General features: G+C 43.6%; 2 protein-coding genes across 2 annotated transcripts in view; both read left to right on the plus strand.

Moving 5' to 3' along the window:
• Positions 1 to 561: 561 nt before the first annotated feature.
• Positions 562 to 4075, plus strand: gpx4a (glutathione peroxidase 4a; the record flags this gene model as incomplete). The annotated part of the gene is made up of 7 exons (XM_080833395.1): positions 562 to 612; positions 921 to 1015; positions 1370 to 1514; positions 2469 to 2620; positions 3296 to 3320; positions 3495 to 3554; positions 4043 to 4075. The coding sequence occupies 7 exons, from the start codon at positions 562 to 564 to the stop codon at positions 4073 to 4075; spliced, it is 561 nt and encodes a 186-aa protein (XP_080689521.1).
• Positions 4076 to 5868: 1793 nt separating this feature from the next.
• The window catches only part of pip5k1ca (phosphatidylinositol-4-phosphate 5-kinase, type I, gamma a), a gene marked incomplete at both ends in the record, with an annotated part of 43362 nt that continues 23130 nt past the window's right edge, over positions 5869 to 26100 (plus strand). The window contains 5 exons of the mRNA XM_080859769.1: positions 5869 to 5995; positions 21440 to 21471; positions 21823 to 21915; positions 23285 to 23415; positions 24322 to 24439. Of these exons, the coding sequence (XP_080715895.1) occupies positions 5869 to 5995; positions 21440 to 21471; positions 21823 to 21915; positions 23285 to 23415; positions 24322 to 24439 (501 nt within the window). The remainder of the gene's footprint in view (positions 5996 to 21439; positions 21472 to 21822; positions 21916 to 23284; positions 23416 to 24321; positions 24440 to 26100) is intronic.

A 26100-nucleotide genomic window follows, 5' to 3' on the forward strand; every position in this document is an offset into this window, starting at 1 on the left:
TCCTGGCAAGTAGTTGTGCTATGTTAAGCCCTTTTGTATTTGGTCTTTGTTGAGAGATTATGAAACCTTACAAGCCCAGTTTGGTCCACATGGACTTCATTAATAATCACTCTGCTCAATCAGTGTTGCACAGAATTTGGATCCCATTGCAGAGTCAATATTCTGTCATTTCCCAAAGATATATATAACTTCGCCTCCGTGCCTCATCCAATGCTTGCATTGACCAATAGTCTGTTCCGGTTGTGTAAGTCCACCACCTATGCCCTATGAACTTATTTGTTGTACTTACACAACAAGTGATAACAGAAGACTGTATAAAGGCCATTAAAGGAATGCTAATCGTCTTAGTCATGGTTGTCAGCAAAAAACAACCTATGAGATCCCAACAGCCGAACTCCTTATTAATGATTCATGTAAACCTATAAAGCAGGAGATTGTTGAGACCTGTGCCAATAGGGTAGTGAACACTCAGAGTGTGTGGAGCACATCACAGTTCCAAAGACACAAGGATTACAGCCCAGTTCGCTGCCTGCCTGTTCAGTACTTTACTGACTGGCAGCCATGCGTCTCCTTGGGTCCTCCGTCATTCTCTCGCTCCTGCTGCAGACTATGGTAGGCCTGATTTTTCTGGGCAAAAATGTCAAAATGAATACCATGTGGACCCTTCTAATTTGGTTGAGACATAAGTAGGTTTTTTATTTATCTTACAGTTCTAGCTTCTGGAAATATTTGTTTTGGGGAAATCCTTCCTGAAAGTTTTGAGGGCATTTCAGGGAGTACTCACTGTAGAGCTGTAGAGTGTGTGAGTCAGTCTTCTAGAGTTTGTGAGTCAGTCTTCTAGACTGTGTAAGTCAGTCTTCTAGAGTGTGTGAGTCAGTCTTCTAGAGTGTGTGAGTGAGTCTTTTCAAATTCTTTTCCAGTCTGCGCCGCTGGAGGACTGGCAAACGGCAAAGTCCATTTATGAGTTCTCTGTCACAGATATAGATGGCAACGAGGTGTCCCTCGAGAAGTACAGGTAAGACGCTTCCTAGTGGATAAAACATTCCGGTGAGGCATGTCATGAAATCCATGGTGGAAATACTTTTGACTTTCATATGTGGTGTCTATCAATCAATACATTTGTTTATTTGATCATCAGGGACAGTGTACATTCATGAACATTAAAATGTAAATGCACCCAAAAGGCTAGTTTCCATTGGCAGTCCCCCTACCAAAGTGAAAAAGGCTATACAACTTAAAAAAGGCATTATATATCAAACATAACATTGACAATAATTCAAAAATAAAATAAAATCTCAAAATACTAGTTCTACTTCTTACCCTGTTATCTGTACTACTGTTCTAACCATTTTGTCTGGTTTGTTGCTAGGGGCGACGTTGTCATCATCACCAACGTGGCCTCTAAATGAGGCAAAACCCCCGTGAACTACTCTCAGTTTGCAGAGATGCACGCCAAGTACGCTGAGAGGGGTTTACGCATCCTAGGCTTCCCTTCCAACCAGTTTGGAAGACAGGTATGAGGCTCTTCTGGGTTAGGGACAGGTATAAGGTTATCCATATCAAATGACAGATTACATACAGTATTCAGTATCACAGTCATATACAATAAGAATAAACTTCAGATGTATGTAATAGTGCATTTCACACCTTTGGCATAAAAGTCAATAGTTCATACTTATGTTCTTTTGGAGACTGTAAAGAGCACTGCTCACAGTCCACCCTCACTTGTGCGTTTTAATGATTCTCCTAAATTTGTTCAATTAAAGGCATATTTTCCTATTAAGTATCCAACCCAACTGATAATTAAATGAACATCATTTGAATGACTCCCCTTTAATACAAAGACAATTTGTAGACGCACAAGTCATTTTTTTTTTTTACTGAATTGTCGGTGTTTGGTCTCGGCCCCTTTTCTCCTCTTGGCGCCAGGCTCTGCTGAACCTGAATGAGCGACAGCCACTGGATGTTTCAGCCATGAATCCGTGTTTGCTAGTTAGTTCATCAGTGTGTGCTAGTTAGTTCATCAGTGTTTTCTAATAAGTTGGTTTGTTTGCTAGTCAGTTAATCCGTGTTTGGTAGTTAGTTGATTTGTTTGCTAGCTAGTTGGTTTGCGCACAGTTTTGACATTTGTGAACGTGACCTCTTCACAGGGGGAGCTAGTTGCAGCACGCACATACCACTTTAGCAATGTTTTTATGAAATGACTTGGAGTATTTTCTTGGAAATAAATTGTAGTCCCCAATCTTTCCACGTACCCCCTGCAAGCTTCTCAAGTACCCCTAGGTGTACATGTACCCCTGGTTGGGTATCGCTATATAGGGAGTTTCTGTAAAAACAGTCTGACTTCACCATTGTATGTGTATGGGCCTGAGTAGAAGTGAAATTATGACCATGTCTGTCATGCATGTTCAGTGTGTGTCATTTCAAAGTCTGTACTAAAAGGCAATGTTTATTTTCTCTTTTAATAGGAGCCAGGCACTGATGCTCAGATCAAGGAGTTTGCAAAATCATACAATGCCCACTTTGCCATGTTCAGTAAAATCGATGTGAACGGGGATACTGCCCACCCTCTGTGGAAGTGGCTGAAGGACCAGCCCAACGGCAAAGGATTCCTTGGAAAGTGAGTCCATTTCAAACAAGAATAAAACGCAGAGTCTAGCATAAGTCCAATGAGGACAGTTGGTCGTTCCCTTTACAGTAATACTGCAGCATCAAGTTGTTCCTAGTTTCACAGAGCTAGGGATCAGCTGTGTAGGTATTTTATCTAAATTGTCTGAAACTATTAACTTATGGTTAACTGAGTCTGAAATTATTATACCAACCCCTTTGGTGGCGCAGGTCGCAAAGGGTGCAATGATTTCAATATGAAAGTGTCATGTCACTGTTCTGGTGTCAAGACACTTATAAAACTACAGGCATAATCCTGGCAGCAACAGATTGTGTCACCATCCACTAAACAAAACTAACAAATTGTTTCCAAATCTATACCCTCCTGAAACAATGTGTGTACTGACATTTGCCTTTTCTTGAGATGCAACTAGATGAATTAATAGTTTGGACCAAGGTTATTCTGATTATGAAAAATATCTGTCCAGAGAGATTTGTCTGATAAATGCCTTGCACTGAGAAATGCAAACAATTTATGTGTACTTTTTTAATCTGATCATACTAGACAAACGTAAAAACACAACACAAACAATGAATAAGAATTTGGTAGAAATTACATCTGGCGCATAGCAGTGAATGTATAAAGAGAACTATATAGTCATTGATCTGGTGTTTTTCTTTCCTCTAGTGGTATCAAGTGGAACTTCACCAAGGTATTGTATGATTCAAAACTTTCCTACTGTGTATGTCCACAGCATAGGCATAGATTATACTCAAAGTATCAGTTGGGTCTGCCTGATTCAATTGTATTCTCAATTTTAATCTGAGATTTTGTTTCACAGTGATTTATATAGGCATTACATACATTTAATCTATTTTATTTTTAGTTCCTTATTGACCGGGAGGGGCATGTGGTGAAGAGGTATTCACCACTGCAGGATCCAAGTGTAAGTCCGATGCAATAAGACTCTTTTTTGCTGTCTGTTGAAAGTTACCATTATCACTCCCACCAAAAAGCCTACCAAAATGTTGTTTATAGACATTTTTCCTTCTGACTGAAATTTTTACAAATGAACAAATGATTCTGAAGTTTTTTTTTTTTTTTTTTTTTTACTGCATATGGATTTAAGAGATGGACTACTTCAGATTAACATCTGATTCAGATTAACATGAAAAGCTAGCTGACCTCCTGAGGCATAATGACATCTCTGAAATAGGTCACATGATTGTTTCTCAAATGTTCCCTTGAGTCTGAGTGAAACACTGACCCCTCTTGACCTATTGAGTCTGAGTGAAACACTGACTCCTCTTGACCTCTTGAGTCTGAGTGAAACACTGACCCCTCTTGACCTCTTGAGTCTGGGTGAAACACTGACTCCTCTTGACCTCTTGAGTCTGGGTGGAACACTGACCCCTCTTGATTCCTCATTTTCAGGTGGTGGAGAAGGATCTTCCCAAGTACCTGTAACTCTTTCGGCCCCGCCCTCTCACTCACTCTCCAGCAACGAACCAGGAAGTGGCGGCTCTGCCCCAGACGAGTGACGGTCTGTCCCTAAACCCAGTCCCTGGACAGGTCAGACCTGATGCATTTGGCGTGCAACATTTCTGGGAGGAGCAACTATTCCTTGATTATCTGCTGGAGAGACCCCGAATCCCTCAACACTCCAACCATCACAGATGGTTTATGAGTAAACACATAGACTAGGACTTCACTTATTTTAAGACATTTGTAAAAATATAAATGATTAATGATAGTGAAAATAAAGGTATTTACAAGCTCACTGCTGTGGTGTCTGTTGGGAAACTGGAAACACACACATTCCATTGCAAGGATGTGCATGTAGCAATATGTGTATGAAAAACATTTAGTGAATTTGGACATTCAAGTAACACTATGCAATAATAATTTGACACTTTTTGAGGTATGGTTTTATTGGCACGAGTTTAATAGTAGCAGTACAGAGTTCTGTTCTAAAACTAGTAAGCTAACAAAATAAAAGGCATGCAAAAACCTTGCAAACACCACCAACAGCCCAGCTGAAACTGACAGAAGCTTGCCAACACAATAACTGGTGTATTTGGCATTTTAGCTGGCAATGTCATGCGTGTGAAAGATTTCCTTTCATTTTTGCAGGGTTTACCAGCCCGTTACACAGAACTGCATAGGGCATATCCTGGATGGCTAGTGGGGAAGACACCAGTGTCTATCTGTCCTTAACATGACCATGCTATCAAAATAAATTTGAGGAAGGTACCAAAACTATGCCTGTTAAACCATATCTCAAAAAGTGTATAATTGTTGTATAGTGTTACTTTAACACAGTGGTAACTTAGACTAAATTTACTTTAACACAGTGACTAAATGCATTGTTGGGATTTTTTTTTTTTTGAATAAGAACATAATATGAGACAGAAAAATGATAATTGGCATGTTGTCAGTCAATCACACAAAACAAGAAGAGAACTCGGAGAGCGCAGACCTCTGCCAAGGTCAAATGCCACATCTGGCAATAATTACGAAAGCACAACATTATTCCCGTAATAATGGGTTCTTCATTGGTCCATGCTACACCCTTCCACCAAGTTTCATTAAAATTTGGCCAATAGTTCTGCGTGATCAGATACGCCACAACCCGAACTGAAAACAACCTCCTTGGCGGAGGTAATGAACATGCCAGTGTCCACAGGTGCATGACTAATAGGCTACTGGGAGTAACATTCAGTCCAAATGAAAATCCAGCAATTTTGGTTCCCACTGACGATGACAAGCAACATAGGTCAGTTTATACAAAGGGACTGATATTAAATACATTTTCGACGTGATTAAAAGGTTATTAGTAAGGGCCTATAGAATAAAATCATAGAGATGCACAATTATATTGGTAAGCTAACATAAGTGAAGAAGGACGGAATAGCCTAAAACTGAAATATGCTCAGCCTACAGTGTATCATCCCCAATTTTCACATTTCGGATGATGTGTGACGAGACACCAATAGGGAGCAGTCGCAGCTCTGAATCCGTCACAACCCTGCCGTTCCCGTTCAGCAGCTGAGCGCAAATGCCGTGCGAGGCAGGATCTGCACACATAGTACCTCTGGAACACCGATGAGAACACGACGACAGACGAAACACGTCTTTTGCCGTCGTTTCGTGTGTTTTCGTTCTCGTAGATTGGGAAGACGTATATTTTTTTGCCAAGAATCACAAGTGGTGGATTTAAATTCGGGATAGACGTCCTGTTTTGAAACCAGGAATTCTGAATGGAAGCAGAGGGAGCGGCTAGCCTGCCTGAGGTCGGCGATGGCAGTCCGTTATCTGGGGCCGCAGCATCCGATGAGACGGACACAGTCACTGGTGTCGGCTACGGGATGGACGCAGGCGATATTGGTAATGCTATTTTGAAAACATGGTTTAATTGTGTGTATATCTTATGCTGTCCCTCTTATAACACTCACCTTTACGTTACCAATATTAACTGCTAACACTGGCTAGCCTGCTCAGTTACTGTCACACAAGCTAGCTAGTTATCCTCAGCTAGCCAATTTAGCTAGCTGTCAACCTTATACAGAAGGCTAATGTGAGGCTGTCTATCAGGGCAGCTCAACCTTATCTCAGCCAAAATAACAAGGGGACACATCCCCCAGAACAAGTAGCTTTGCCTTCATCTATTCCATCCGTTTCTGATACAACTAAACCTGATACAGTCCCAACATCATTTTGCGACACACTGTGACAATTAATCTGGACAAGACTCACGTGAACCAGGAGGCAAGCTAACATTAACCTGGTTAAAGCTTCCTTTGTAATATATGATGATAGCCTCCTTCCTTGCTAGCCTAATTTACCCGATTGATCTTGCATCATGTTCATTTATTTTGGTACCGAATACCGAATATCAGTATTTTTGTTTAATTCAGCCTGGAATCTTGTATCCATAGGGCGAAGCTGCCTTTTATAAGCTAACCTAGAAGATTGTTTTCCTGACCGACCAAGCTGTTTTCAGTGGCTGTACGTGAACGTTGTGCACCCTTATGAATAATATGTATAATTGGCTAATGCATTTTGCATTGAACACAGCTTCGACCCACCTAGTAGATCCCACCATTATTGATCCATTCGTGTCAAATTACACGGTTACATTTCACTGCTGAGCAAGACATCACATGTACGATAGGACTTCGAAATGTAATGTTCGTAATACATTTGTTTAGTCCCTCTGCGCTATTTCCAGGTTAGCTGAGCGTCAGTCCGTGATTACTAACCTTTGGTGGGTTAACATGATGGGGTTTAATATAAAACAACTTAATTACGCGTCCCCTGGGTACGACCCACAGCTTAACTCAATGGAGCCGAGAGATGCTGGGTTTTTAGGCTTGTTCTGAAGTTTAACGTTTCTGTGATTGCTAAGCCAGATTTCCATCTCTTTTTCAAGGTTTATCAAATCACAAAAGTAACCCAAATGCTATTTCCTATCTTACCAAAGCTAACTTTCACCTGGATTTTAGATCTAAATATTATTTATTTAACTAAGCACATCTGCATTGTTGTGTCTGTAAGTCAACACACAAGCTTGGCTCAACAATTAGGTCTAATAAATACTGTGTAAAGTCCCATACGGTGAGGAGATCTATAAATAAAAGCATTTCAATTCTTCAACTAGGTTTATTCATTTCAGATAATGGGTGGCCTAATCCTTAAAAAAAATAATCTTGTCCGGACCTCATCTATATCACCACCCCTGTTTTCCTGAATTGTTTCTTTTGAAGGTTTAGTTTTTTTTCACTTCTTTTTAGTTTTCTGGTCAACCTTATCCAAGCCCCAGCTAAATACCCATCTTTCAGGGTCTTCTCACGTATCGCTCTGGCTTTTGGGGGCTGAGGGTCTTCTCACGTATGGCTCTGGCTGTTGAGGGCTATCTCGGGTGATCATAACAGGGAAATCATGATCCCAATGACTTTTTATTTTTATTTTTTAATTAATTTAAATTATTGAAAGAAATATGATTTATACAACAGTTCCGGTCAAACGATGTACTCATTTCTAATTGGACAAGAGGCATTCCATGAGTAAAGACATCCTGGAACAAAATTACTCCAAATTAATGTATATATATCTTCACTGACTCAACTTGAAGAGTGACCGCAGGGTATTCATTGCTTGGCAGTGCTTGACGCTGAAAACGTGGGTTGGAGCTTTTTTTTGGGTCGGAGAATAAATAAACAAAATGGAAATGAATTAAAGAAAACACATCTGGTGTCTTTAAACTCAATTAATCTGTAGTTGGAACTGTTGCATAAAAGCATTTGATGCTCGTAGGGTTGGTAAAGAATATCCTGCTACGAACTATGGTTATGGATACACTGGCCTAAATGTGCTAGCCTTCAGCAATTATTTATTGCATTGTCGTATTTATACACCGCAATGCCGGATGTCTCCAACTAAAATGATTTGTATTTCGCCTATATTTCAGGATAAGGATAACACTCAAAACTGCTAAGCAAGTGCACATTTTAATAGTCTTGGCCATATGCTGCTCTTACGTACATCTCTCCAGCCGAGATTTAATGAGGTCTTTTCTTTTGGAAACAAGAGAGTTTGGCTGCAAGCTCGTCTGATCAGGCCCGAGCCATCAAGACCCTGGTTTGGTCTCCATATTAGGCTTTGTTCAGTTACATTTTTAAGGAAAAAAAGTAGATTTTGAATCCTTTGCAATGGGCCGACAGCTCATGCTGCTTCCCCTTCCAACTGGAGATTGGGTTTCCTAGTGAGTCAAAACAAACTAGAATGGTGGTGTCTCTAATCCCCTTTCCCCTCGGCCCAGAAGTCTGTGCTTTTTTTAGCTCCGAGCCTGAAGACCTGGGTGCCGGATGCCGCTTGTGCACTTCCAACACGTCTGCCAGGGCCGGAACCTGTGGGCGAGGGCTTTTAGATATGGACCATCACTCATGCTCTGGCCCTCTCCGCCTGCTCTCAGCCTCCAGCCTGGGGAGAAGTGTGCTTGGGCATCTCCTCGTCCTCTCATCACTCTTGGTCATTCAGTCTACTGAGTCACCATGGAGATGGGCGCAGCCACCTTGACTCGTCCTGGCTGGAAGTGTGCCTTGATTAGAGGCCCTTCTAAGTCATGAAGCAGTTCTAGTTCTGCTCTTGTGAATCCTGGTTATCAGCTGAGGGCTTGAAGCAGGACGAGTGGAATTTGTTTCGGCCTGTGAGTCTGCTGTGTTTCTCAAGCCCATGTTTTTAACCTTTTGCCCTCCCAACAATTGAGGGAGGGGGAAAAAAAACAGAGGAAGTCTTTGTCGCAGATTTTCACTTAATGAATACATGCACCTGCCCTGGCGGAACAGAGAGGGGAGGGAAGGGGGGGCAGGGCAATTAAACAGCAGTGGGAATTTCACATGAAGGGAGGAGAGGTGGTGCAGTGAAGCGAGCCCAGTGCTCCTCTGTGCTCCTCTGTGCATGCATTTCAGCCCACACCACTTTGTTTTTCTGTGGTTCCGGTCAGGAGCCCTGCTGCCTTGCCCTGACTCAGTGGTCTGGGGGGGATAGAGGGGCGAGTTTCTCTAGCAACTTCCATATTCTGAGAGAAGGGCCTACCATGACAATCCACACCACTTTGTTTTTCTGTGGTTCCGGTCAGGAGCCCTGCTGCCTTGCCCTGACTCAGTGGTCTGGGGGGGAGAGAGGGGCGAGTTTCTCTAGCAACTTCCATATTCTGAGAGAAGGGCCTACCATGACAAGGCACTAAGACAAACCTGAATCAGATTATTTTCTAAAGGACGAACACAACTAAACCGCGCTACTTTCAGTGGCTGAATCAGAATCTTTTTGATCGGACAAACACAACTAAACAGCGCTGCTTTCAGTGGTTGCCCCAGCCAGCCAGAGATCTGGGTGTGTCATGTTTGGGTTTTGTTTAACCAGATTACAGGCACCTGCCTCGTTAGGGTGGCAGCATGTTCTGCCCCTAATCCCCGTACAAAGGATTAATCATGAGAAGTGGTTGGGTTGGGTGGGCGCACTGATGCCCACTGCCCTTGTTTTTTTATTTTGTCATTTTAAGGCGGTGCATTGTTGACAATGAAGAAAACAAAAGTGTAGGTGCCTCTTTGACGTTCGGTTGTTATAGCTCATCGCGTTGTGCTTGTTGACCTTTTAGTTTTGACAGTTGAGTATTAGACAAAACAATGAATCTGAAAATGTTGTGAGAGTAGTGATATTCAGAGAAGAGCCAAGATGTGCCCTGCCAGTTCTGTCAGTTGCTTGGAAGCTAACAACAGGCCGACAGCTTTCAGCCAAAGGGTACGGTAATTAAGACAGTGCAAAGCCTCTCACCTTCCAGCTGTCAAATATAACAAGCTTATGTGTGATGTTCCTTGATTTAGAACTCCCTAAACTCCCTAAACTCCCTAAACTCTGAGGTGTTTGGACCAGTCTTTGCCCTCCCTCCCATATCAAGATCAGAGTCTAGGTTACATTGAACCAGGAAGGCAGGGTGTTTCAAGTGCCCACATCAATCGTTAAACTGCCACTTGGTGATATATCGGTATTGTCAGAGTGTGTATCGGTATTGTCAGAGTGTGTATAGGTATTGTCAGAGCGTGTATAATAGGTATTGTCAGAGCAGAGTGTGTATATTGTAGGGGTGTGCAAAAAAATCGATTCACAATCGTATCGTGATTCAGAATCGATTCATAGAATTTCAAATTTTTTTATTTTGTTTTTATTTTAATTTTTTTTAAGATTAACGTTCTTTTTGGCTTCGCAAACTGTGTAGTAGGCTAACGTTACGGTTTGAGTGATGGTGAGCGCGATACGGCGAAATGGTTGATAAAAAGCTTCTGAATAGAAAGTTTACCTTTAGAAAGTTGTGTTGTGCAAAAGAAGCAAGCTTCACTGTTGTCTGAAAATGTCAACAGGCAGCTGGCTGAAAGCACAGAAGTAGTAGGCTTACCTTTTATTGGTAACCTTACTGTTACGGTTCATTGTTTTTGAAATAAGAGGCCTGACCTCTTTGTTCACAGCAAACTTGAAAAAAGAAAATATTAAGCCATGGTTTAACTGCACTATAGGCTAGGTCTGAAATGTGCACTTTATAATTTTATTTTGTACCGCCCTGTTTGGCAATGTTATTTTTCAATAAAATAAAACATTGGATAAAGCAAGCCAATCCACTTTTCCATGATAAGAGCATAAAAATAAAATTTGCGATGAATTAATTTGCGATTAATCGATATTCATGTTGAGTTAACTATGACAAAAATGCGATTAATCGCGATTAAATATTTGAATCGCTTGACAGCACTAACATTTACATACTGTGAATAATTTTTATTATATCGGGAATCGTTTTTGAATCGAAAATCGATTTTGAATCGAATCGTGAGCCTAAAAATCGGTATCGAATCGAATCGTGACATTTTCGGAATCGTGCACCCCTAGTATATTGGTATTGTCAGAGTGTGTATGGTATTGTCAGAGCGTATACAGTAGGTATTGCCAGAGCGTGTATAGGTATTGCCAGAGCGTGTATAGGTATTGTCAGAGCGTGTATAGGTATTGTCAGAGCGTATACAGTAGGTATTGCCAGAGCGTGTATAGGTATTGCCAGAGCGTGTATAGGTATTGCCAGAGCGTATACAGTAGGTATTGCCAGAGCGTATACAGTAGGTATTGCCAAAGCGTGTATAGGTATTGCCAGAGTGTGTATAGGTATTGCCAGAGCGTGTATAGGTATTGTCAGAGCGTGTATTGTCAGAGCGTGTATAGGTATTGCCAGAGTGTGTATATATTGGTATTGTCAGCGTGTATAGGTATTGCCAGAGCGTGTATAGGTATTGCCAAAGAATGTATAGGTATTGCCAAAGCGTGTATATATATTGCCAGAGCGTGTATAGGTATTGCCAGAGCGTGTATAGGTATTGCCAGAGCGTGTATAGGTATTGTCAGAGTGTATAGTAGGTATTGCCAGAGCGTGTATAGGTATTGTCAGAGCGTGTATTGTCAGAGCGTGTATAGGTATTGCCAGAGTGTGTATAGGTATATTGTCAGAGCGCGTATTGTCAGAGCGTGTATAGTTATTGCCAGAGCGCGTATTGCCAGGGCAGAGTGTGTATATTAGTATTGTCCCACATTTGTGGAATGTTCTCTGCATCCATTAAGATGTATTTTAAAGATGCATTTTAGCAACATATCATCCCTTACTCAGATGCACAGCATGAAGACTATGCAACATATCATCCCTTATTCATAAGCACAGCATGAAGGCTATGCAACATTCTTGTTCCTTTTAGATGATTTTGTGATGGATTCACTACATCTCTGTAGATTTTTGTGGTAGTCTTAAACACAAAGGGCTGGTATTCCAGACAGTAATTATTGTCTTAACCAAATAATGAGGCTACTAAACTGCTGTTCAAATTAAGACTCCCATCTTGAAATTTAACAGACGGTGAGGCTAGATATATCTTAAATTTGGTCTTAGAAACCACCACTTAGCCTAAAACTCTCTAATTTGAAGTGAATTTAAGATCCCCAAGATATCAATCCCTTCTCGGGGGAGACTTGGTTTAGTGCTGTTTATCTTCACAGTTTTTTTTTTAAATCTTGTTTGCTACTTTTAACAGCCAATTGCTTCCATAAAATATCAGGGCCTAGTTACAAGATCTGACTACAAAAGGTTTCACGCATTTCCCAAGGCATTCTGTCTGTTTTGATTGTGTGTGTAATTGGCAGGAATGTGTAAACCTCTTAAACAGCTTCTCTCTAGCGAGTCCACAGGACCTTAATTATATGTGTGGGCAGACTCTGGTGGAGGAGGAATGGAGACGATATGTGAAAGGCCATGCCGCAGCGTCCGACCTGACGGGAATCGGTTACCAGGGCGCTCTTTCCACCCCGGGCCTGGGAGGAGGCCAAATGTGCGTAGTCAAGGAACGTGTCTGAGCCCAAAGGCCCGTGGAAAAACACTCAAGGAGAAAGAAGAGAGAGGAAACCGCTGTCCTCCGTTCCTGTGGTCGGTTCACAGCTCGCCCAAGCCTGAAGTAGTGCTCAAGGCTCTACAGTACTCACCCAGTGCCTGAAGTAGTGCTCAAGGCTCTAGAGTACTCACCCAGTGCCTGAAGTAGTGCTCAAGGCTCTACAGTACTCACCCAGTGCCTGAAGAAGTGCTCAAGGCTCTAGAGTACTCACCCAGTGCCTGAAGTAGTGCTCAAGGCTCTACAGTACTCACCCAGTGCCTGAAGTAGTGCTCAAGGCTCTACAGTACTCACCCAGTGCCTAAAGTAGTGCTCAAAGCTCTACAGTACTCACCCAGTGCCTAAAGTAGTGCTCAAGTCTCTACAGTACTCACCCAGTGCCTGAAGTAGTGCTCAAGTCTCTACAGTACTCACCCAGTGCCTGAAGTAGTGCTCAAGGCTCTAGAGTACTCACCCAGTGCCTGAGGTAGTGCTCAAGGCTCTACAGTACTCACCCAGTGCCTGAAGTCGCGCTCAAAGCTCTACCTCTGTCTGGTTCACAGTACTCACCCAGTGTTCAAGTGCTCCGGTTTCCCCCACCATCATAAAGACATGCATCACACACTACATCGTATGAATGTTAGAATGAATGTTGGTGGTGGTCGGAAGGGGCCGTAGGCAGACTGCCAAGCCCAAAGTATGTGTGTGCATGTGTGATGGAGAGAGTGAGTATGTGAGCGAGAGAATAAGTAAGGGCTTGGTTGCCACGCTTCCGTCACTGGTATGACTGTGCGCTTTGGGTCATTGAAAAGCGCGTTAAAATAAAAGGTATTATTATTATTACCTCTGTCTGGTTCACAGTACTCACCCAGTGTTCAAAGCTTTACCTCTGTCTGGTTCATAGTACTCACCCAGTGCTCAAAGCTCTACCTCTGTCTGGTTCACAGTACTTTCCCAGTTTCTGATGTAGTCTGTCTGGTTCACACACCCAGTGCCCGATGTAGTGCTCAAAGCCCTCCCTCTGTCTGATTCACAGTACTCACCCAGTTACTGTACTGTTTACTTATCAGCTGATCTACAGGACTGGCTCACAACCTAATCAGCACTCATGTTCCCCAAGGACCTCATCCAGTGCAGGCAGTACCTAATCTGCCATGGTCTCTCCCTTCCTGTGTGCAATTCTCACTCACTACTCCATGTACAGTTCTCACTCAATACCTGATGTGCAAACACATCAGCCTCACACACCTCCATAATCTATTGACAATGCTCCAGCAACCTGATTTACCCAGTATTGGATCTACAGTATTATGCCTATGGAAATAATTCTCACTTGCCAAGAATTCATCTTGCTGAGAAAGCCAACAGCAATGTGTGGCTATTGTACATTTGGCCTTTTGTTTTTCTGTCTTTTCTGCACGAACAACTGCTCTGCACCCTCTGTTTTGATCTAAAACACAACAAGAAATAGACAGCATGGGTGTATCTCAATAAGAGAGCTGTCTTACAACCTTGGTGTCTCATCCAGACAGCTGTCTTGCGCGAGGTTATTATGATTATTTAAAAAAACTTTGTTTACGAACGTTCTTTTATGACGTTAGTATGCCGAAAGAACGTAGGTTTCTTACGTAGCTTACGTAGCTAACTTACGTAGGCTAATGTACTGATGTTAGAAAGTTGGCTGACTGACCCCTCGCAAATCACATAAACCATTATTGCTGGTTACAATAATGGTGTTATCGGATACTGCAGTGTCTATTTCTCGGTAACTTTTGAAAAATCGATGGTTCCTTGAAAAATGACCATTATGGGAAGTATTTTAAGGTATCAAAGACCTGGAAAAAAATAATTGAGATGGTCTTTCCTTCTCTTCTTCTAAGACACCAAGGTTGTAAGACAGCATTTTAAGAGCATTGAGATCCACCCTATGTGTTACTAACCAGTGTTACCATGGAAACCGACAGCATGTGTTACTAACCAGTGTGACCATGGAAACAGACAGCATGTGTTACTAACCAGTGCAAAGCATTGCTCCTGGTTGAACTAATTCACTTTATTTAACATGTTGCTATGGAGCTGAAGACTGGTAGAGATATAGTGCTAATGGTTTTCACACTCATTTTTTATAATCTTTTAGTTAATTCTTCGTTAGTTAATGGCTACCAGCATTCAAGTTGTTAATCTTCCATCGTTAATTATGAGTCTGCACCACTGTCAAGATGGAGTCGTGATCTCATCTGACCCCGTTGCTGTTGTTGTTTATGTTATCCTTTTGTTTTGTTTAGAGCACAGCTCTCATCTCTGTTCGCACGCAGCCAATGCCCTGTGCAGCGCTCGGCAAGCCAGGCAGGCGACCGGGCGGGCGTGCGGCATGTGTCTGTTGATTCCACTTGCACGTGCACACTCATAAAGCGCTGGTTGACCTCGATGAGGGTGCCATGGCAACCAGCGAGCAGAGCCGGAGAGTAAATGGAAGCGCATGCAGCCGTCACATCTGGGGCGATTGCGGTTAGTTAGCGGGGATAAGGGCCTGGTCAGAATTCCGACGGTGCCTCTCATAGCAGACAGAGCCTCTGAGGATGGATCAGGCTTGTGCTTATTCTTCAGCCAATACGTCTCCTTTATCCCATACAAATACATCAAATACAGATCAAATACATCAGAGATATTTTTCCCTCATTTGATCTGTAGCTTTTTTTACAAAGCTGCCCTCCCGTACGTGAAAGCGTTTCCTTCATTATGGGGGAGATGAATCTGTCACTGGAGTTGAGCCAGGCTGAAATAGCAGTTGGCTTTATTGTGTGGATATTCCGACAGCCTTTTCTTTCACAAGGAAAAAGCTGAAGTGCCTGCTTAGCCAGCTGTCTGTTAGAAGCTCTGTGCAGTCTGTGAAGGAAGTTTAATGAGAAGGACACTCTTATATACATCTCTGTCCTTGACTGCGAACTCACTCCTTTAGTTTATTCACACTCTCCATGAATTGAGCGAGAGGAGTGCGCGCACGCACACACACACACGCACACACACACACACACACACACAAGTAGTCATTGAGCAGTGCAGTGAACTAACGGCCAGCCCAGTGGACCTCATCCCTCCCAGTGGAAGGGGGCTCTGAATGGAGCCCCTTGAGTGTGGAGCTGGTCGAGCGACCGGCTGGGTCGACAGCCACTCCTGATGGAGTTTGGACCTGCACAACAAGGAGGGGAAAGGCAGAGCAGCAAAAATAACATGGCGTGACTGCCTCGCCCCTCCATGCAGAGAAGAACCTGAAGTCTTCAGTCGGCCTGAATGAACATCATGCGTGCAGGGATGTGTTCTTGTAGTTGTTTATGTTTGGTGTTACTTGTGGTCCCTTGGTCCCAAAGGGGTTTGATTCCTTTCTAATGATGCAACGCCTTCACATGTCGTGACCCAAAGCGACCAGCTGCCTGTGTGTGTGTGTTGTGTGTGTGTGTGTGTGTTGTGTGTGTGTGTGTGTGTCTGTGTGTGTCTGTGTGTGTGTGTGTGTGTGTGTCTGTGTGTGTGTGTGTGTGTGTGGCTGTCCAGGGCTTGACACTAACTTTTTGGCTTAAGAGCACTGTGCTCCTAACCCAGAAAAATTGGGAGCACCAGCAAATATCTAGGCGCACCACTATAAAAAGTTGACCAAACCAAGTAATACTACTATTGATCAATGTTAACAACCTGGAATAACATGTTTGAACAGATTATAAAAGGAAAGGCATGACCTTGCTAAGGCCTACATTGATAGGTGGAAAATAATTGCATGGTATTTTAGGTGATTAAGATCAGGGGTTCCTTTACCTTTACGACTTTTCGTATTTGTAACAGGTCAGGGCCCAACAGACACTCCGTTTATTTTAGTTTATCTATATTCCATTAGGCTAATTTAATCTATAATCCATTAATTCTAATTTATAAGCGAACATCAGCACCTGCTACAGGTGGAAGCCTAGAAATTAATAAAAGAAAATCTAACTCTAGATATTGCATCAAAATTGTATTGTGCACCAAAAAACAACATAAAATCAAACACAGAACTTAGTTGCCGTAGGCCTAGGCCTATTTGTGCACAGCAAACAAGCAAGGAAATAACACCAGAATATACCCAAAAGGTAGCATGCACTCAAATCAAGTGATAAAACATGCCAACAAGACCACTCAGCTAGGCCTAATTAAAATAGGTGATGATTCAGACATGCAAACAAATAGGTTCAAATAATGTTCAATATAATGATTCAAATAATTGGAAAAATTATTTAAATCTGTGGCTGCAATCTATTATCAACATAAATAGCACTTCCTGGGCAGTAGTTCGAATTGGTAGCTCTCCACAGAAAGAGAATAACACCAATAATAATCCAATAATAACGCACAAAAAACAGCACTAATGCAGCTTAACTGACGTCCGTCGACTCCTCTAACTTGTTTTAAAAGGAGCGGACTGCCTTTCATCTGTACGTGAGTGCTGGATGTCACGTCTCCAAATGTCGATTCAGATTTCAGCGCCTCATTAGACAGCTTTAAAACGCACTCAACACACTGCGCTTGGGCTCAACCTCCATTCACAAAACCAAATATAATTGAATCAGGGTTGTATTTACGCTGAATATTAATTGTTTTGGTAGTAGTTCTTTCGCTTAAGAAACTTCTCAATTTCTCCGCTAATATCGCAACAAACTGGTCTAGTTATTTTCCTAGGGAAGTCTTGGAGTGTGGGTTGGCGACCATCTAACCTGGGACTGCTTTCTGTCGGGTGCTTTGAGCTGCTTCTGTGCTAGCTAAATTTAGCTTTCAAATGCTCCATACAACTTTAGTTAAGTCGATTGTTCCGTCATTTTGCCTCTTAAATAGAAACTTTCCGCTCAGCTCTCCCCATCTTCCACTACCGCTTCGTTATCTCCTGTCTAAATGACTGCAGGCACGTTTCGTGTCGTGTGAACGCAAACCGAAAGTAAACAAAGTTGCGTTACCTGCGTTAAAATATTGTATCGCATTAAGCCCGTCTACTAGTGATGCGCGGGTTACCCAATTACCCGCGGGCCGGGTGGGTTGGGTAGCAGTTTTCTCTAAGTATCGCGGGTTCGGGTGGGGCGGGTCAAAATAGTCAAAACCCGCAACCCGGAACTTTTGGAATACATAGGTGAAATCCCAATTTTGCGTTAGCCTACAGAACTTATCAATTGCATACATCCCACTGTCACAAAGTTATTGCACTCAAAGCTCCCACTCCTGCTAGTCGTCTGAGCTAGGCTACATAACCTGGGTGTCCACCTCACATTTTATTCTATACTTTATATTTTGTAAAATTATGTTACCTTTTAGAATGGTATAGTTTAAGATACAGCTCCGGTTAGTTTATCCCAACACGCCATCCGTAGTTTTTGTTTGCACCGCCAAAACTTCTAGGAGGACTCCAATAATGGCTGACTTAATAAGAGAGAAGATTAAAAAAGGCGATGCAAAGGTTGTACGGAAAGCCGACCAAAAGAGCAAGGTGTGGGAAACATTTGGACAAGTCGTGCTGTCCGATGACACCATTGCAGACTACGTCATGTGTCTTCAATGTGAGGCGCTGTACAAATATGGGCATAAAACTATGGGCATAGCAGGTGAACTATTGAGTATGCTACTTGTTATGAAGTGGCTGTTCCACTTTTGTTTTAGACAAAACTGCGCGAGTCTAGTTAATCAGATTGTCATATAGCCTATCTGGGCTACATTGCCTTTGATAGTTTTGCCAGTTAGTGCGTGTGCATTGCCTGCGCTATGTGTCTGTTTGTGGGGACATCATAGATAGACATACGTCTTCCACGCATTTGTTAACAGTTCATCAATAAATAATTGCGTAAAGCTGTCGTTGTTGTTGTTGTTTGATGTAGACCTGCCGTTGACGTTTCACAATAATGCGAATTTAGTGCAAATCCTTCTCATTTAGTTACGTGTTAAATTAGGCATAACCCTCAGCCCCAGGCTTTTTATTTTATTTGTTATTATTATTATTTTTATTTTTTTGCGGGTCAAATTGGGCGGGTCGGGCGGGCCGCTTCAGAATTCCCCACGGGTCGGGCGGGGCGGTTTGGGAAATTTCTTGGGGCGGGTTGGGGCGGGTGTTAAAATAACGCCCTCTCGCGCATCACTACCGTCTACAATGATATCATAGATTAACGCATTAACATTGATAGTCCAAATTAATATTGTTGTCAAGTAGAAATCAGTTCTTCTTGGAAAATTAGTGGGGGAAAAAAACACCCTGAAACCCGCAATTTTTGCCTATTTCTATAGGCGCACGCGTGCGACTGTGATTTCAAATCAAGTCGCACGGCCAAAATTCCAGTCGCATGTGCGACCAGATCAGTCGCACTGGCAAGCCCTGCTGTCAGTACGTTCAGTACTGGGGATCCTCATTCAGGGATGGAGTCAAAACCATCAGCTCTCTCTTAGGTGCTATGCACACGAAGTCTAGGGCCTCCGAATCGGATTTACTTTTCACACCAATCGAATCTTTTAGGTGCTATGCACACGAAGTCTAGGGCCTCCGAATCGGATTTACTTTTCACACCAATCGAATCTTTTAATTTCGTAAATACGGAGGCTGGCAACGAGAGATTTGCGTAAACACGGAGGCAGCAGATTGCGGTGAACCGACTGTAGTACATACCTCACGCCTGTGGGTGGCGCTTTAGCGCTTTATTTACACAACTGAAAAAACGTGAAAAACCTAGAAGAAGAGACTCAAAAGCACAAGGTAAAGGAAGCAGCAAACGGATAAACAAATTACACAAGACATTCAAGCTCCAATTAACAACATTACATTATGATGGTTAATAAAATCAGTGGTCAGACTAAAGGATATGCGAAAATGAATTCTTTTTTCTATTGATAATAAAGAGTTTGGAACAGTAACATGACATGTCTGTCATCCCATCTCCCATGATGCATTGCTCCGAGCATTTTACATACATTTATGAATAAAAAAGCAAATTAAATCGCTGGCCAATTTATATTTGTGGTCATGAAAGTTATGTTACGTCTGAATAAGAAGAATTAGATCAAGATAGGGGGCTAATCAAAAATCAGAAGACTGGGTTAATGTTAGTGAATTCGAGGCCCACCATGAGTGAGATTTTGAGGGAGAATAAGTTATTTATATACTGGTTGGAGATGGCGGAAAAGATCACGTGGGGCAGTGACGTCATCAGGTTGCGTGAAACCGTGCAGACGAACACCAGCCCCCGTACCGATTCAAATCTACTCACTTTCTACCCCGGACTGCGATCGTTGCAGAAACGAGGTGCGGATAGAGAGTGTTCGTATGGATGATAGGGCTATCTGTATTAGCTATCCGTATCAGTTTGACAAACTAGGCTCCATGTAAACGACACTTTAATTTCGTAAATACGGAGGCTGGCAACGAGAGATTTGCGTAAACACGGAGGCAGCAGATTGCGGTGAACCGACTGTAGTACATACCTCACGCCTGTGGGTGGCGCTTTAGCGCTTTATTGATACAACTGAAAAAACGTGAAAAACCTAGAAGAAGAGACTCAAAAGCACAAGGTAAAGGAAGCAGCAAACGGATAAACAAATGACACAAGACATTCAAGCTCCAATTAACAACATTACATTATGATGGTTAATAAAATCAGTGGTCAGACTAAAGGATATGCGAAAATGAATTCTTTTTTCTATTGATAATAAAGAGTTTGGAACAGTAACATGACATGTCTGTCATCCCATCTCCCATGATGCATTGCTCCGAGCATTTTACATACATTTATGAATAAAAAAGCAAATTAAATCGCTGGCCAATTTATATTTGTGGTCATGAAAGTTATGTTACGTCTGAATAAGAAGAATTAGATCAAGATAGGGGGCTAATCAAAAATCAGAAGACTGGGTTAATGTTAGTGAATTCGAGGCCCACCATGAGTGAGATTTTGAGGGAGAGCAAGTTATTTATATACTGGTTGGAGATGGCGGAAAAGATCACGTGGGGCAGTGACGTCATCAGGTTGCGTGAAACCGTGCAGACGAACACCAGCCCCCGTACCGATTCAAATCTACTCACTTTCTACCCCGGACTGCGATCGTTGCAGAAACGAGGTGCGGATAGAGAGTGTTCGTATGGATGATAGGGCTATCTGTATTAGCTATCCGTATCAGTTTGACAAACTAGGCTCCATGTAAACGACACTTTAGGCAATTTACGTCCCCGAACCTTCTTTTAACCGGTGGCTAGAGGAGGTGCGTGTCCACAGGAGGAGCATTACTGGGCCGAAGTTGCTTATAGCCGGCCGCACACTTCTGTCTCGTATTGAGACGGTGCTTCTGCTGTTTCTCCCACTGCTAATAATGATCACTGTTGAAAAACAGTGGAAGCCTTATCAACACATACCATCCCACCAACACTTTTCAGCCCCTCAACTATATACCCTGAGAATGTGTGTGTCATCTGTTTCTGGGGCTCCCCTAACACAAACACAAACACACACACAAACACACACATACACATACACACACACACACACACACACACACGCACACACGCACACACACACAAACTCACACACACGCTGTGGGCTGTCCACGGAAGGAGCTGGTAATTACGTGTCTGTTTTTAGCAGCTGTGTGAGGGCTAATTCGTTTGATGACTTCCTCTCTGTACATCTGGGGAAGGCAGGGTCTATTGAAGAAAGCGTAGACGCGGATAGGAGCGATTGTGCCAATGAGCGCCGGCCTCACAGCTCTTAACCAGTGCGTCATTTTGCGTCATTCTGAACCAATGCGCCATTTGTTGTTTTTGGATGGTGAGAATTTGCCTTTGCCAGGCTGCCACACAATAACCGCGTTCTCACTCTTCTCTTCTCAGATGCTGCTGCTAGGAAGGCATTCATCACAGAGGTATGGTGACGCCGATGATGAAGCTAGCTACAAGTCTTCATCTTCCACCCGACACATTAGAGAGAACTAAAGCGTTACCACATGTTGCCTCAGATGGTGGAATGCGCACAAGTGCTCTCCTTTGTGTTCAAACCTAGCAATACATGTAACAGAACAGACTTGACAGATACAGTTGGCCCAGATCCTCTGATATCTGGTGTGTGTGTGTGTGCGTGTGTGTGTGTTTGGGTGGTGTGTTCATGGCCCAAATCCTCTGATATCTGGTGTGTGTGTGTGTGTGTGTGTGTGTGTGTGTGTGTTTGGGTGTGTGTTTGGGTGGTGTGTTCATGCTGTGCTGTCCTCTCCCACCAGATGCCGTCGTCGTCAGGTCTGCCAGGCTACGGCCAGGGGAAGAAGATTGGCCACAGGGGTGTGGATGCCTCCGGCGAGACCACATACAAGAAGGTGTCCCTTCAACTCCTACTTATCATGACAGACCGTAGACTTTAACTTTAACTCAGTTCTTCATGTTCATACCTTCATCAATATGGTCACAATGTTCATGATGATGAGAGTGGTGTACACACGGCTCGAAATTGGCAAGCGCCAATGGCGTGTAGATTTTTGGGCTGGCGACTAAATTGTCTCCGATGCTCCGCCACTTGGCGGGTGACATTGCGGAGCAAATCTCCCGACTATTACGCCCGTCACTGTTAAAAATAGCTTGCAACGCCGATACGGACAGTGGGAGAAGGGAAGGGGTAACATAAAGTTCTTAGAATTTGAATACAACAATTTTGCCAGTGAATACAAAGTTCTAATACTTTGCCGGCGAATACAAAGGTTATAAAGTTATAATATTTCGAGCGCGATTTTAAAGTTGAAACCGACTTAGTTGACCACACGCAAGTTAACGCAGTTAAACGAAAGCTAAAATAATGTGCTGATTCATTGCCGTTGCATCACCTCAAGCAAAGGTGCAGAGAACATCTAGGGAGGAAGAAACAACAGCCACAACAGCAGCTACAGCTACACCAAGGGCATGTTGCCGTAGGTGGCTCATTGTATTTTGTGTAACACATGTATTCATAACATCAAGCCTTTCGCCCACTACACTTTCATGCTCCGGCAAGATTTTTTCCTTTGCTCTCGCACGCCCCTTCAGTGAAGCAGAGGTACTGTTTGCCTTCCCTTTGTTTTTTTCAATGCGGTTTTTTGTCAGATCAGTAAGACTATAGTATACTAAGCTTTTGAATATCCATGCTGTAGAGTTAGTTGGACAATATTTATCTATCATATAGGTGTTATTTAAAAGCTAAATTTAGATTTTTTTTAGTAGACCTAATGCAGCGCTTCTTATGAGGTTAAATTAATTCATCTGAAGTACATTTTTAATAGCCAACTCTTGAATGTGCTTTTAAAAATTGTGGTCATGCAAAGTAAATTAAATAATAAATGTATCGTGAAGGAGGGCCTTTAAGGATTCCCGGGTATAGCATACAGCGCGTGTTGTGGCAGTCACCAGCCAATTGGGCAATATTGGTTGATTTCTTTTAATCCATTCTGAGTGATTCACAATGATATTAAAATCATAGGTAAAGATTGTTTATATCAAACAATGTCAGAGTTGGTCTGAAATGGCAGGTTTAATTTTGGCCGGTAAAAAATATGAAAAAATGTCATCTACCAGCCATGTTGGCTGGTGAGCCAAAAAGTTAATTTCGAGCCCTGGGTGTACACCACCTCATGTGGTCACCAAGGTTACGGTGAGGTGGTGACGGGTGTGTATAGTTTGTCAAGATCGTGTGTGTGTGTCTCTGGCTCTCTCCTCCAGACCACCTCGTCAGCGCTGAAGGGGGCCATCCAGCTGGGCATAGGGTACACCGTGGGCAACCTGAGCTCCAAACCCGAGCGAGACGTGCTCATGCAGGACTTCTACGTGGTGGAGAGCATCTTCTTCCCCAGGTAGCCAATGGCAACCAGCTCAGTCATACGCCTCTGTGCTTGTGTCCTCCTTCTAATTACCACTGCACAGCCCCAAATGACTAATGTGAGATCAGCTTAGCTCACTCCAGGCAGAGTGGATGTTGGGAAAACATGGTTGTGTTTTCTGTCTCCGAACTGGAACATTTGTAGCCTGACGTTGTCATACATGTCATACATGTCATAATTCTAGTCAGAATATGAGTCTGATACTGCTCCATTGGGCTGCAATTATGGGGCGTGTGTCAACGAACCAGGAAAAAAAATGCCTCTTCGCTTAATTGGATAGACCCACCACCAATAAGAGCAACGTAGTATGACTATACGTAGCTGATACATTAAACTTTTACCGAAACCTGTAGGATCGATCTAGAAATGCCTTTCTCCGTGTTTCTCTGTTCTTTCAAAAATGAATGAGCTGTCGATGTCTCCTAAAGCAGACTCGATGGCAATATCTTCAATATCTTAAGCTCTCAAGCGGCAGCATGTTCAACCCAAGGGCTCTTTGGTGACGTGATTGATTACGTTACTGTTGATCATCTGTCCATCATCGTATAAAGCCCGCCCTGACAATTTGATTGGCTGTAGTATTTTTGGTTGGGCATAATTTCTCCTCAACGGAGCAATGCCAGACCGAACTTCCAGACCTCAAATGTTGTGAGCGGGGCTAACATTTCTAGTGTTTGTGAATATTTGAATTTGTAATGTTTGAATGTGGAATGGGTACTTATTTCTCTCCCTCTCTCTCTCGTTATCTCTCTCATTATCTCTCTGTCTCTCTCTCATTCTCTCTCTGTCTCTCTCTCATTGTCTCTCATTATCTCTGTCTCTTTCTCTCTCTCTCTCTCTCACGTTATCTCTCTCTCTCTCTCTGTCTCTCTCCCCCAGTGAAGGCAGCAATCTGACTCCAGCCCACCACTACCCAGACTTCCGCTTCAAGACGTACGCCCCAGTGGCATTCCGCTACTTCAGAGAGCTCTTCGGAATCAGACCAGATGACTACTTGGTAAGAGTCCAGCTCATACACTCACTCAGTAGCCCTGCTTGTCAGTATCCCACCAACCCCCTTCCACCACAGCCATCGGAAATAAACCTCAGAGTGACGCCAAGCATGACACACACACACACACACACACACACACACACACACACACACACACACACACACACACACACACACACACACACACACACACACACACACACACACACACACACACACACACAGTAGTCACATGTTATCTGGTGTCCCTGGAGGCTTCCTCAGCACCTGCTCCCCCCAGCTGAAAACCCCCCCCCCCGGTCCTGCACGCATCGCCCCTGCCTACACTATGAAGAGACTGGCAGTGAGATCTCTCTTAGACAGACTCTCCACTCCAAGCTTGGGAGGCTGAGGGGTGGTGGCATCATCATGTATGAGATCTCAGCATCTCTTGTGGTGGAGGAAGGGGGGGGGGGAGTCAGGGTGCTATCAGCATCTCTTAGCATGGATGAGGAGGGGGGGGGGGGAGTGAGGAGACAGGGTGCTATCAGCATCTCTTAGCATGGTGGAGGAGGAGGAGGGGGGGGGGGGGGGAGAGTGAGAAGACAGGGTGCTATCAGTATCTCTTAGCATGGTGGAGGAGGAGGCTGACTGAGTCACTCCGTGTTGGAAGGGTTCAGCTGTCTCCAAGATGGGCGGGCTGATTAGTCTCTGTCTGTTTCTGTGTGGGCTTGTTGCTGTGACATAACATTGCAGTGAGTGTGTTAGTGTGTGTGTTCAACATCAACCCTCGTGGCCGTTGTCACATTGCATTTCGTCATGGTCCTAGTGTCCCTATAAGTTGATTATGTCCCCTCCCCACATTCGTTCTCCTTCCCACTCTTCTCCTCAGTGTACATGCTTACATGCAAACATGCTAACATGCTAACGCTGGACGTCCTGTCTCTCTCCCTGTCTGTTGTATTGTGGCTGCTGCTATTATGAGTTCTGTTTGCAGAAACATCCCAATAAATAGTCTGTGTGTGTTGTTGTCTTTGCCCCATAGTCTCTCACGGAGAGGTAAAGGTGTCTGAAGTTGTGTGTTTGAGTGGATGTGAGCGTTACATAGTATATGGTGTGAGATGGTGCCTCCTGACTCCCGTGACTCCTGTGACTCCTGACTGGACTCTGTCCCTGTGACTCCTGACTGGACTCCCGTGACTCCTGACTGGACTTCTGTGTCTCCTGTGACTCCTGACTGGACTCCCGTGACTCCTGACTGGACTTCTGTGTCTCCTGTGACTCCTGACTGGACTCCTGTGTCTCATGTGACTCCTGACGGGACTCCTGTGACTCCTGACTGGACCCCTGTGACTCCTGACTGGACACTGTCCCTGTGACTCCTGACTGGACACTGTCCCTGTGACTCCTGTGACTCCTGACTGGACTCCTGTGACTCCTGTGACTCCTGACTGGACCCCTGTGACTCCTGACTGGACCCTGTCCCTGTGACTCCTGACTGGACACTGTCCCTGTGACTCCTGTGACTTCTGACTGGACTCCTGTGACTCCTGTGACTCCTGACTGGACCCCTGTGACTCCTGACTGGACACTGTCCCTGTGACTCCTGACTGGACACTGTCCCTGTGCCTCCTGTGACTCCTGACTGGACACTGTCCCTGTGACTCCTGACTGGACTCCTGTGG

Source organism: Sprattus sprattus (assembly GCF_963457725.1).
Source record: "Sprattus sprattus genome assembly, chromosome: 2".
Taxonomy (NCBI): Eukaryota; Metazoa; Chordata; class Actinopteri; order Clupeiformes; family Clupeidae; genus Sprattus; species Sprattus sprattus.